Genomic DNA, 13,768 nt, shown 5'->3' on the forward strand with positions numbered 1-13,768 from the left:
GTCAATATTAAGATCTCAATAAAATCCTCACCCAAGATGGCCAGCCTCTCCTACGCACCAGCTCTTCTACGCTGACGTGCCTTCTTAAATACCGCACCGCCGAAACCACACCTCACGGGAAGCAGAGTAGGGGTAGGACCTTGGTTAGTTGGCGCGCCACCCGCCATGAGTATGGACAGTGTTTGTTGCCTCCAAGATCCCCCAGTAAGATAATTACAATGTGTTGTTATTTACGTGATGTTCTTCATGTACTATCATTTGTTCTAGATCACGAGCAACAAGGTGCTCTCTTATTGCTCCCGTCAGCCTAGATCTTCTAACTTAGGGGTGAGTGACCTATCGCCAGTACGTTGGGAGGCACCAATAGCGCATATATGTTTTTATCTTCACCCTCCTGCTCCCATTACCACTAGCCTCACGAATGATACCGTGCCAAAATATAGCGCTAATAACAATTACAGCGCATGTGTTTATATATGTACTCTTGCTCACTGCAACAACTACGGGTCAAGTGGCTACCCCCGTTTGTTGTATGTACTGGGACAAGTGATTACATATGCTGCAACGTTCGAGTTGCTTCCAACCAACGTTTTAACATTTTTATATTTGTATATCTTGTCTGGTGCATTGCTAAACGATCGCAATGTTGCACACTCAGCTTCCCTGGGACTCATTCCCTAAGGAGTTCCCAATTTCAATGACATGGTTAACAGTAGTAGATACCGCTATGAGCACTGTGGACGACTCACGCATACCATATCTAATGAATTGATAGCTATACTTGAATGGAAAGAACTGCACTGGAATATCCGACAATTAGGGAATATCAGACAATTTGGAGATAAAAAGACAAAAGATGACACAACACATGGAATAGTATTGAAATCCTTTCTCTGTCCTGTTCCCCCCCCCCCCCCCCTCCCCCGGGAAATAAGGATGTCACCATAGCTTGACCCACAATGGGCACACCGTTCTGATACTTATAAGCGCCGCGGGGCTCTGCCTCAATTTTAATATGCTTTTTAATTATCCCTTTCTTACAGGTCTCACCACACCAGGTCAATTGGACCTGATGTTTACTTGCAAGGCTGGGCACCACTCCACTGCGTCCAAACCAGCATTGCGGTAGTGTCAGAGTTTACAGAAACTGTCTAAATTACCACCTGGTCCTGATGAATTGCCACTAGACCCGTTAGGGGCTGTCCATGGCAAGAAACATGTCGACCTCTCACCGCACATGCCCTTTAGGATCATTGCATCCAATTAGGTTTGTTAGCTTTTAATTAGGTTAGTGCACCCTTCGAATAAAATGTAGACTATAGGGCTGCCCTAATCCTATGTTCGAGGCATATGAGCTGCAGATTACACACTTTTGCATAGATCGCCATCTGGTGTTGGGCCCGGATGTTTGCAGTTTGTTTTTCCTGTTGGAAAGTCTTTGGAAGTCACGAGGTCGGGGACTCATCCTTTGGTTCGTATTGCGCATGGGCTTCGGCTCCATCCTCAGATTGTTTTTTTCCGCCATCGGGCTCGGATGTAATACTTCGCGCTCCGGTTCCTAACTTTTCCAGTTCAACGATCGACGCAAAATCCTCGTTCATCGAGATTCTTCAGATAACAAATCATCTTAATCACCTTCTCTTCGACACTTCTTCGATTCCAGTCGTCGACGGCGGCCTTCGGGCCTATCCCGGCTCCGGTCTCGGCTGATGGAAAGAACTCCCTTCAAGAAGTGCCCTCGATGTGGGTCCAAATTCCCCCACACCGATCTTCATGAGGTGTGCAACCTCTGCCTCTCCCCTGAACACGAGGATCGAGACTTTCCCGCCTGCAAGTCTTTTAGATTGAAAAAGACTATTCGAGATCGAAGGGCCAGACGCAACATAGCGCACTCCTCGGCCTCCGCTCCAGTCGACATCTTCGGGGACGACGTCGAAGCTCCGGGACAGCAGCACACCGAAGAAGACGACGACCTCGTCAGTGCTTCCGAAGCCGACGACTCAGATGTGGAGGACATCACCCCGGCGCAGAGGGTCGTGAGTACTATACCCCCTCCGACACCCAAAAAGGCTTCGGTCACTCCTTCGCCTCTGAGCCTAGGCAAGACCAAGGACACTGCTTCTAATACCCCACCTTCGGGCCCGGTAAAGAAGCCTAATAAGCCTTCCGGCAGCTCGGGCTCGAGCCAGCCTACCAGCGGTGCCGAAAAACTCCCTTCGGCACCGAAGAAAAATTCGGCCTCCACCTCCACACCGAGCTCTGCACCAAAGCCCTCGGTGTCGAAACCCGGCCTCTCGGTGCCGACCAAACATCATAAGGCCCTCGGCACCGACACTCCCATGCCGAAGCCTCTCTCGGCACCGAACAAAAAATCGGAGGTTCCAAAAAAGCACGGCACAGACCAGCCTAAAAAGCCGTCTGCCCCGAAAACCTTGGCGCCGACCGAACAACCAGTGTCGCAAGAACTATTCACACCGGATCCTTTGCAAAAGACACTTACCAAGGATCCAAAAACTGGACATTTGGCACTGTCTTCAAAAAAGAGACTTTTGGACAAACCAGCTCCACCTCCAAATAGGAAGGACTGTGCTACCTCCCCTTTCAGAGTGCCTTCCCCACCTCCTCCACCTCCTCCACCCTCTCCACCTCCGCCACCTCTGCCTCATTGCTCTCCGACCCCGTCTCCAGACCATAATGATCAAGGGGACCCATACTACGATCCAGCAGATGTGCCACAAGACCCCACCCCTACTGGATCCCCAGACCCATGGGATGATTATAACAATCCAGACATCCCAGATGTCCCACAGGATGACCTTTATCCATCCAGGCCATCACCACCAGAAGACTTGTTAGGTTTTCACCACCTACTCCAGAGGGCGGCACATTATCACGGGGTAGAGCTACATACTGACCCAGTAGAGGAAGATTTCCTCCTAGACACCTTCGATGATGCACATAGGTCTACTGCTATACTGCCTATGCTAAAAGGGGTAATCAAACATGCGCCAGAGGTTTTTAAAGACCCAGTCAGGGCTAGGGTCCTAAACCCACGCATAGAGAAAAAATAGAAAGCCGCCCCCACAGATCCTGCTTACATTAAAGGACCTGCACCGCTGGATTCCTTAGTGGTATCCACAGCTAGGAAGAGATCAAATTCCCAGGCGTCCGGCAAAGCACCACCACCTGACAGAGTCCAAGCTCCTAGACGCGTCAGGGAAGCGCACTGTGTCACAAGCAGCCAATATATGGCGTATCGCCAACACTCAAGCGCTATTGGCCAGATACGACAGAGCGCATTATGATGAGCTAGAAACCATCATGCACCATCTCCCAGAAAAATACAAAAATAGGGCTAATGAATTGATTTAAGAGGGGAAAACCATAACTAATACCTCTATACGCTGTGCCCTAGACGCGGCAGACACAGCCTCCAGGGCCATAAACACCAGTGTCCTCCTCCGTCGCCACGCCTGGCTAAGAGTTTCAGGTTTTAAACCTGAGGTACAAGCCTCCATATTAAACCACCCATTTGATCAACAACATTTATTTGGTCCAAAGGTTGATGAGGCCCTCAAAGATGAAAAAAGACACTGATACAGCGAAATCTATGGGAGCCCTACAGTCACACACTCCTAGACGCTCCTTTCGCCGCTCTTCCTTTCGGGGCACCGGCAGAGGCTACTCCTCAGATAGCGCATCCACGTCCTACAAATCCCCTCCTCAGTCCACCTTCACGAGGGGTTATCAAAGAGGCGGCTATAGAGGCAATAATAATAAAGGCAGAGGCAAAACAAATACCGCCCGTTCTGCCACACCGCCTACCCAATTACTTTCCCCCGCTCCCTCCAGACCATTCCACTCCGGTTGGGGGCAGACTACAACATTTCCTTCACGTCTGGGAGACCATCACCTCAGACAGATGGGTGACCCAAATTATTCATTCAGGGTACTGCCTAGAATTAACATCTACCCCCCCAAACATTCCACCCAGGCAACGCCCAATGTCACAAGAGCATGCCACATTACTAAAACAGGAGGTAATCTCCCTCCTGCAAAAACATACCATAGAGCAAGTCCCCATCAATCAGCAAAATGTAGGGGTCTACTCCCTGTACTTTCTGATACCAAAAAGAGACGAGACTCTACGACCTATTCTAGATCTCAGGCCTCTAAACACTTACATACATTCAGACCATTTTCACATGGTAACCCTTCAACAGGTTCTTCCACTCCTCTCCCAGAACGATTTTCTCACCACACTGGACTTGAAAGACGCATACTTTCACATTCCAGTACACCATGCTCACAGAAAGTACCTCAGATTTGTAGTGGACGGGCACCACTACCAGTTCAAAGTACTCCCGTTCTGGGTCACAATAGCACCAAGGGTGTTCACCAAGTGCCTAGCAGTAGTGGCGGCACACCTCAGAAGACAGCACATTCACGTCTTCCCATATTTGGATGACTGGCTAATAAAAGCCAAAAGTCCCACCTGATACCATCACACACAAAGCAATACCTCGGTGCCACCATAGACACCTCAAAAGCCATAGCCTATCCCAATCCTGCCAGGATTGCAAGCATCCAGGCTCTGCGTCAAAAATTCATACTTCAACACTCTCTCCCAGCAAGAGTGTTTATGCAACTGATAGGGATGATGGCCTCTTGCATTTTCATAGTGCCTCACGCAAGACTCCAGATGCGTCCACTCCAGGAGTGCTTAGCAAGCCAGTGGAACCAGGCCCTGGGGCAACTGACAGATCTGGTGTTGGTGCTCGGTCGCACCCATCGCTCTCTGCAGTGGTGGAACACCACAAACCTTTCCAAAGGACGACCGTTCCTGGACCCGGTTCCACAAATAATCCTAACAACGGACGCATCGCTCTCCGGCTGGGGAGCTCATCTGTTACATCTCACAGTGCAGGGCACATGGACGCCGCAACAAAAGTTACTCCACATCAACCATCTGGAGTTACTGGCAATCTTTCTAGCCCTAAAATCCTTTCAGACGCAGATTTCAGGCAAGGCAGTCCTCATTCGCACAGATCATGACTGCCATGTACTACATTCAAAAACAGGGGGGCACACACTCTCCACAGCTCTTTCAACTAGCACAGAGCATATGGAGATGGGCAATTCCGCAAAAAATCTTTCTCCTGGCCCAACACGTCCCAGGAGTCCAAAACACCATGGCAGATCTGCTCAGCAGACAAACGCAACAGATCCACGAATGGGAACTTCACCCACAGGTTCTTCACCCGTTCTTTCAGAAGTGGGGGCATCCTCAGATAGACCTCTTCGCCACCCACGAAAACAAAAAATGCCCAAGCTTCGCCACCAGATACCCACACCCATTGTCCAAAGGCAATGCGATATGGATGAACTGGTCAGGCAAATTTGCGTACGCTTTTCCACCTCTCCCGCTAATACCATTAGTGGTGTGAAAGCTACAACAGCACTCCCTCACGCTCATCCTGGTAGCTCCAACATGGGCCAGACAACCGTGGTACACCACACTGCTGGAACTCTCGGTAGTGCCACACCAAAAGTTACACCTCTCACCATGCCTCCTAGCCCAGAACCATGGAGACATCAGACACCCGGACCCAGCTCAGCTCAACCTTGCGATCTGGCTCCTGAGGTCCTAGAATTCAGATACCTTAACCTTCCCCCTGATTGCATGAACATTATCAGAGAAGCTAGACGCCCTACTACTAGGGCATGCTACGCTGCAAATTGGAAAAGATTTGTTGTTTACTGCCATAACAACACAATCAACCCTCTAGATGTATCCATACAGCACATTATATGTTACTTGCTCCATCTACAAAGGTGTAACCTAGCATATACATCCATTCGGTTACACCTCGCAGCAATTGCTGCTTACCTACAGAACAGACAGCACCTATCACTTTTCAGGGTGCCTGCCATCAAAGCCTTCATGGAAGGCCTCAAAAGAGTAATTCCACCCAGAGTACCACCCTCACCTGTCTGGAACTTAAATATAGTTCTTACAAGGCTAATGGGACCGCCTTTCGAACCATTGCATAAATGTGAGCTGCAATTTCTCGCATGGAAAACGGCTTTTCTGGTGGCCATCACTTCCCTTAGAAGGGTTAGTGAAATACAAGCACTCACTATACATGAACCTTTTCTCCAAATCCATCTGAACAAGGTTGTACTCCGCACCCACCCAGAATTCCTACCCAAAGTCATTTCTCCCTTCCATCTGAACCAATCGGTAGAATTACCAGTTTTTTTCTCACAACCTCAAACTGTTGCGGAAAGGGCTCTACACACACTGGATGTTAAAAGGGCCTTACTTTACTATATCCAAAGAACACAACCTTTCAGAAAACCCAAACAGCTATTTGTCTCTTTCTCTCCACCACATAAAGGCAACCCTATTTCTAAATCATGGATAGCTAGGTGGATTGTAAAATGCATACAGATTTGCTACCACAAAGCAAAACGAACGCTATCTGTTCCCCCTAAAGCCCACTCTATAAGGAAGATAGGGGCTTCTATGGCTTTTCTAGGGAACATACCATTAGATGACATCTCCAAAGCAGCGACATGGTCAACACCGCACACTTTCACAAAACATTACTGTGTAGATGTGCAAACCAAGCAACAAGCTAGAGTGGGCCAGGCTGTACTAAAAACACTATTCCAAACCACTGCAACGGAGACCGGTGGTCGCCGCTAGGGTTGGGTACTGCTATATAGTCTATGCAAAAGTGTGTAATCTGCAGCTCATATGCCTCGAACTGAATATGCTACTTACCAGTATGCATCTGTTCTTGGCATGTAGAGCTGCAGATCTACACACGCCCACCCGCCTCCCCGGCTACCTGTATCCGTTCCAGTCTATCTTATTTAGATACAACACACATGAGTTTCTTTACTATTATTACTACGCTCCATCTTTCCCTGCTGGCGAAAAACAATCTGAGGATGGAGCCGAAGCCCATGCGCAATACGAACCAAAGAAGGAGTCACCGACCTCGTGACTTCCAAAGACTTTCCAAGAGGAAAAACAAACTGCAAACATCCGGGCCCAACACCAGATGGCGATCTATGCAAAAGTGTGTAGATCTGCAGCTCTATATGCCAAGAACAGATGCATACTGGTAAGTAGCATATTCCTTTTTTAACACCACTTTTACTCGCTACACTACTAAGTTCACGCATACGCCTTACGGCTTCATCACCAAAGGAACTCCGCGAAAGAGCCCCTTCGTGGGTGCCCGTCGGGCATTGCAGCGCCGGCCCGACGAGGAGCTAGCCCAATGATGAAGCATGACATCCCTCGGGGTGTGTGAGGGCACTTTATCGAAGACCTGAACATTCCTACTCACACCTAGGAACTGCACACTAGTTTGCTTGAATCTGATATCGTCTGGGAGTACGTGTGCAGGACCTGGATACAAATATTCCTGGTTCCTCTAATTTGAAGAAGCAGTCCTAGAACTGCCATTTTGTAATTATGGCCTAAAGCATTTATAAGGGTTCAATTTGGGCTTCCTGCCACCATTTTGGGTTTAGGTGGGCTGGTGGCAGGGAGTAATTTTGGTGAATTTTTGTACCAGCCGCCCGTCTCTTTAATTAGTGTTCCCCGGGGTGCCAGTTAGATGTAAATTTTATGGGGACTGTGTTGCTGACACAGTTGCGCAAGGGGACAGTTGTGTACATTGTAGCTTGGAACAGGTGCTTTTCGGGGTCCTGGAAATTTTTCCAGGAATTGGCAGAAGTTTGGTTAACGTTGCCAGTTGGTGAACCATGTGTAAGGGGAGTGTAGGCAAGTAGTTCAAGGTTCAGTTTAGGACATTTGGTCACTTACAGGTTCAGATATACAGTCATAGGATGTAGGGGGAATAGAAAGTTAAGTGTTGAAATGTATTACATTCAAATGAGTTAGCTACGCAGTGGATATGTTGGGGGGACCATGGGGATGGGGCAAGGGGTACATTAACTTGCTGTATATTGAGGTTTTAGTTTTGTAAGGCGGTTGGCCAGGAAATTTATGTTGCGCAACTGTTTCAATAAACCATCCTTTTTCACACAGTAAGTGGTCAGTTGTATGTGCTACACCCTTCTCTCCCAATAGCTCGAGGGAGCCTTCTCAAACAAAAAGCACTCCCAAAACAATGTGTTGCTCTCTACTGAAGGACAACTATCCTGAAACGCGTGTCTAGAGATACACAGCCAGCTTCTTAGGTTTGTAATCCCAATGTTCTTATTTACTATACTGCTGTACGCATGATAAGATGGCATTCACTGTTTTATATGATAGTTTGCTTAAAACTGGAAAAGAAAACAAATTGCACTTAGATTGGAAACGGGGTGGGGGCATGACAAGACTTTGGCATGCAAATGAAATAACAAATTTGAATAAAAATGTCATGTGGTCTTCAAGTAGTAACACTGGTACACATATTAACCTATTGTGATAAAATATGTTCCGCTTGTAATTTATTATTAATTTTCCAAGCCTATTGTTACCAGAAGGTGACATTAAAATTCTGCTACTGTTCCTGAACTCTTACACTTTGAAAGGCCATAACTCGCTGGTCGAAATATTCTTGAATTTTGAGTTGACTTTTAGTTGCATCTGTTTGCTATTTTTTTTTAATTTAGTTTAAGCCAACAAATGTTATACATTATTGGATTTAAAGGAAGTATGGTACGGTTTTTATGATTTTAGGAAGTAAATTAAAAGGGAAAATATATTTATACATATTTTTTCATGAAATAGAATTTGGTGTGGAAGGACCTATTTTACTAATTTACTCCCTAAAGCTGAAAACAACCTTGTTTATCTGCCTGAAACAGAACTGAATGTGTTTTGTTCTTTTCTAGTTTGTGTGAGATGCTTCAGATCGAATCTGAAGCGGATTCTGCCTATGTGCTAGAGACGCTGGCTGGCCCCTTCATGGATGTCGTGCAGTACAATAGAGACAACCGTGCTTTTGAAGTAAGTGGAGGCAATGTAATTAAACGTCATCGCTTTTGTGTAGGTGTTTGCGCGTGTACTTTAAAAGTAGACGCTCTGAGTTCTTTTATAGAAGGTGATCAGTTTGATTTGTCTTTTTCCTTTTGTTTCTGTGCCATGACGAGACTGGCATTTTCCTTTTGTTATTTGTATTTTCTTTAGCAAGTGATGATTACCAGTCTGGTGTTTGCACTCCTGTTAATGTTTTTTGGCTCTTTTCGTGTGCTGATGTGCCCTTTTGTGGGTCCTTTGCAGGGACATAACACCTGCCCATGTGCACCAGGGTCGGGCTCTACTGTCCGGGCGTCCTCCAGCCTTTCAGGGGGCCCCTTTTCAGCCCAAGGCTAACTAATATCTGTGAGGTATAGGAGACTAGAGCCCTTCATCACGTTTTGTAAGACGGCCCCATAGCTTTGCATTACGCCACTGGTCCTATGGTTGGATGGCTCTTTGTATTCACTGGGCAGGATCTCCATTTTGAGAAACCGTGTCTTTTCTGGTGTCGCTAGTCTTGGGCCTGATCACCACAAGGCCGCTTGTCCTGTTTCAGGAGCATAATATGGGATTATAACGTGTTCCCAAAGAAAGAGTAATTGCTTGCACGGTTTGCATCAGTTTAAACCTGGAGCAGCTCACAGTGGCTAAAAGCATGCGCTTTTTGTTCACCCGAGAATATAAAATGTGTTCTATTACTGTTAGTCCCCATTCCAATGTGCCAAATGCTGAATCAGGCCCAAATCATGCTCGATCTAATTTTAAAATCCTTTGCAAACACAAGCTGCAAGGTATTCAAATTTCACCTGATTTTTGTTTTTTGGCAGATCATTTGTGATTTGGCCCCATTGTGCTTAATCTTAGTGATGCTCCTGGAGAAAGAGGGCATAGTTAGTTACTCCTGTTGCTCACTTTCATGGTTGTGTGGTGAGTTTTGATCAGCGTTTCATGTCATCAAGATGGATGTGCTCTGCTAATTGGCCTCTTTTAAAGATTTGTGTCCACTATATCTGTTGTAGCTTTTCTTGTGTTAACTTCCTCCAATGCAAACCGTGCTTCTATATCCTAATTCATGACAAATGAAGACTGGGAATTTGGGCAGCTTCTGAATTATCAGCGTTATACCAAATAGGTTAATTTGATCAACACCTACTCCTGCTCCTCTAAACTGAGAACACTCTGAGGACATCAATAATGTCCACAGGCGACTCTGATGTAAATTGCCTGGTTGATCCAGTTTGCTCTGAGCTTGCTGTTGCTGAAGAGGTTGTCTGTGGCCACCGGAACAATGTGTATTGTTTCCTCGAAGTGGTGTATGTCACTTGCATCTGTAAACCGAGCTTTTTCCCCCAATGAAGTCCAGCTTTGCTATTTCCTCTAGGAGTTCTCATCAATTTTCTAGATTAGATCCTTTCTATCATCTTGCAGTGTTTAAATAAATATCCAAAGGAAATACAATAATAGGAGTATTCATAATATTTCTAATGATGATTGATTATATTGGGTATCTTCAAGCTGATTGAAAGCTTCAGAAATCCAAAGCTTTACTGTGTTTATAACAGTTGAGAAGGCAAACCGGTTTGTTTTATTGACACTGAGGTTTCACTTCAAACCCTTAAACTCTGCAAAACAATATATCTATATATATATTCACTGAAAAAAAACATAGGTTTCAGAGACGTTACAGTTAGAAATTAGCATTTAAAAAAGCTTTGAAATTCGCTGAAAAAAACCATAGGTTTCAGAGACGTTATAGTTCGAAATTAGCATTTAAAAAACCTTAGAAATTCACAGAAAAAAACCATAGGTTTCAGGGGTGTTATAGTTAGCTGCCCATTTCACTCATACAAAACCATAGAAATTCCTCCGTTATAGTTAGTTCTGCTAACTATAACTCGCGCGCCCGCAATGCACTGCTTATTGTATCATTCATGACATGGTCAGTGACATCACTGATGACATCACTGATGACATCTCAAATGACATCATCCAGTGAATGTGGTTTAGTTTGAAATTTAAATATGTATTCTACATATACCAATCTGTATTGAGGATTGAGTGGATATATAACTGTCTGGATGGAGGATTTAGTAGCTGTCTGACTGTCTGTTTAAGTGAGTAATTGAAAGTGTCTCACTTAATACACGGATTAGTAACTAAATTATGTGAATGTGTGCTTCACTGTCTCTGTTGTATAACATGCTGCATCAGTTGGTCACTAACTACATGAGTGTGTATATTAGTTATTGATTAGTTTAGTGAGTTTTTGTATGGGACACTGAGTTTGTGTGTGGTTGGATGGGGTGTGTGTAACTCTATGCAGAGATGTGTGAATGGTTGATTGACTAGGTGTATAGGTTTAAGAATGCATATGGAAACAGTTGTTTGGGTGACTGAGTGTATTTATTTGTGTGTTGGTGAGCGAATATATGTTTTAGTTGTACATCTTCAACAAAGTAAAAAAATAAAATGAATTGTATGTGAGAGTTGGTGTATATAAATAAGTATGTGTAAGAGTCAGTGATTGTGAGAGTAACTATATGAATGAGTGTATAATGGTAATGGTGATTTTTTTTTAACATAATAACTATGAGTTACTATGTGTTTGAATAAATGAGGTGTTGTTGGATAATTGTGTAAGTGAGTAAATGTAAGTGTGATTATTTTTTTCTTGAGTGAGTAGGATGACTGCATAACCGACTAAGATGACAGCTGATGTGTCAATGTCTATATATGTGTATAAGTGCATTTGATAGTGTTCTATTAATTAGTGACTGCATTTATAAATGATTCTGTTGTTGAATGGGTAGTTGTGTGTGTAGACTTAGGAATCAGTGAGTGGGTATGTAGTAACTGGTATTGGTGTGTCAATGGTTTCAAATATGGTACTCTGCATTTTACAGTGAGTGATGAAAGGTTATACTAGTGTAAGATGAGGTGTATCATATTGTCACGTGGATGATGTCATCAGTGATGTCACTGACCATGTCATGAATGATGCAATATGTGACGTCATCAGCAGTGCATTGCGGGCACGCGAGTTATAGTTCGCAGAACTAACTATAACGGAGGAATTTCTATGGTTTTGTATGAGTGAAATGGCCAGTTAACTATAACACCCCTGAACCCTATGGTTTTTTTCAGTGAATTTCAAAGCTTTTTTAAATGCTAATTTCTAACTAGAACGTCTCTGAAAACTGTTTTTTTCAGTGAATTTCAAAGGTTTTTTAAAAGCTCATTTTTAAGTGTGATAGTAGTTATACTTATTTTTTTGTACTGATTTTCTACAGTTTTGCAACAGTTCATTTATAAATATTTTCTTCATTAAATAACATATATTTTTCTGAAAATTGCCATTTTTTTTTAAAAAAAAACATTCAAACTGAAATATTGATTTTCTTTTTGTTTTCATATTTTAATTTAATAAATTGATATTATTTTCTTTGTAAAAAAAAATGTTTCCACTTTTTTTTGGAGTTGCGCACTCAAAGCGTACACATAACGGTGGGTGCGCGGATTCTAGCCGCCATTTTTGCAAAGTTGTGAAGGTTCCGCGTACGGTATGCGACGGCTGCGTGTTTTTCAGTTACATCATATACATTTAATATTACGTGATGTGCGCGATTGCTATGTGACCAGTCCGCAACTCCTGCTCCCGCGCATTCCCGACACATGCGCATTACGGTACGAGATGCTTGCGCGGTGGCGGGTCCCGCGTGACGTCATATACATGCTGGGGCGCATTGGGTGTGCGACTCCCGCAAAAAAAAATTATGTTCCAAAATGATATGTATGTGTCTTTAATATACATATTAGGGCAATAGATTATCTAAGATATTCATCAAAATAATATATTTGTACTTATAAACTTATATGATTTTTAAATATACTTTCGCGAAGTCGGGTGCGTGCATCGTGAGCGCAGAGAACCATGTCAGCAGAGCTGCTGTAGAGCCAGAGAAACCAGGTCAGCAGAGCCGTTGTAGAGCCAGATAACCAGGTCAGCAGAGCTGCTCTAGAGCCAGAGAACCAGGTCAGCAGAGCTGCTTTAGAGCCAGAGAACCAGGTCAGCAGAGCTGGTTTAGAGCCAGAGAACCAAGTCAGCAGAGCTGCTTTAGAGCCAGAGAACCAGGTCAGCAGAGCTGCTTTAGAGCCAGAGAACCAGGTCAGAAGAGCTGCTTTAGAGCCAGAGAACCAGGTCAGAAGAGCTGCTTTAGAGCTAGAGAACCCAGTCAGCAGAGCTGCTCTAGAGCCAGAGAACCAGGTCAGCAGAGCTGCTGTAGAGCCAGAGAACCAGGTCAGCAGAGCTGCTGTAGAGCCAGAGAACCAGGTCAACAGAGCTGCTGTAGAGCCAGAGAAACCAGGTCAGCAGAGCTGCTGTAGAGGCAGAGAACCAGGTCAGCAGAGCTGCTGTAGAGTAGAGAACCAGGTCAGCAGAGCTGCTGTAGAGCCAGAGAACCAGGTCAGCAGAGCTGCTGTAGAGCCAGAGAACCAGGTCAGCAGAACTGCTGTTGAGCCAGAGAACCAGGTCAGCAGAGCTGCTCTAGAGCCAGAGAACCAGGTCAGCAGAGCTGCTCTAGCTGACACTGACTGACTGACACTGACTGACACTGACTGACTGACACTGATTGACACTGACTCACTCTACTACTCACTCTCTACTACTCTCTACTACTCACTCTCTACTACTCACTCTACTACTCTCCACCACTCACTCTACTTTTTCTCTACCACTCACTCTCTACTACTCTCTCTACTATTCTCTCTACGACTCTC

General features: G+C 44.9%; 1 protein-coding gene across 1 annotated transcript in view; it reads left to right on the forward strand.

The window, feature by feature from the left end:
- LOC146785399 (putative serine protease K12H4.7) overlaps positions 1-13,768 on the forward strand; it is a 625,777-nt gene that overhangs the window by 269,604 nt on the left and 342,405 nt on the right. Inside the window, exon 5 of the mRNA XM_085634403.1 lies at positions 8,866-8,980. Coding sequence (XP_085490529.1) covers positions 8,866-8,980 — 115 coding nt within the window. The remainder of the gene's footprint in view (positions 1-8,865; positions 8,981-13,768) is intronic.

The sequence above is a fragment of the Triturus cristatus genome, chromosome 11, assembly GCF_964204655.1.
Source record: "Triturus cristatus chromosome 11, aTriCri1.1, whole genome shotgun sequence".
Classification (NCBI taxonomy): Eukaryota; Metazoa; Chordata; class Amphibia; order Caudata; family Salamandridae; genus Triturus; species Triturus cristatus.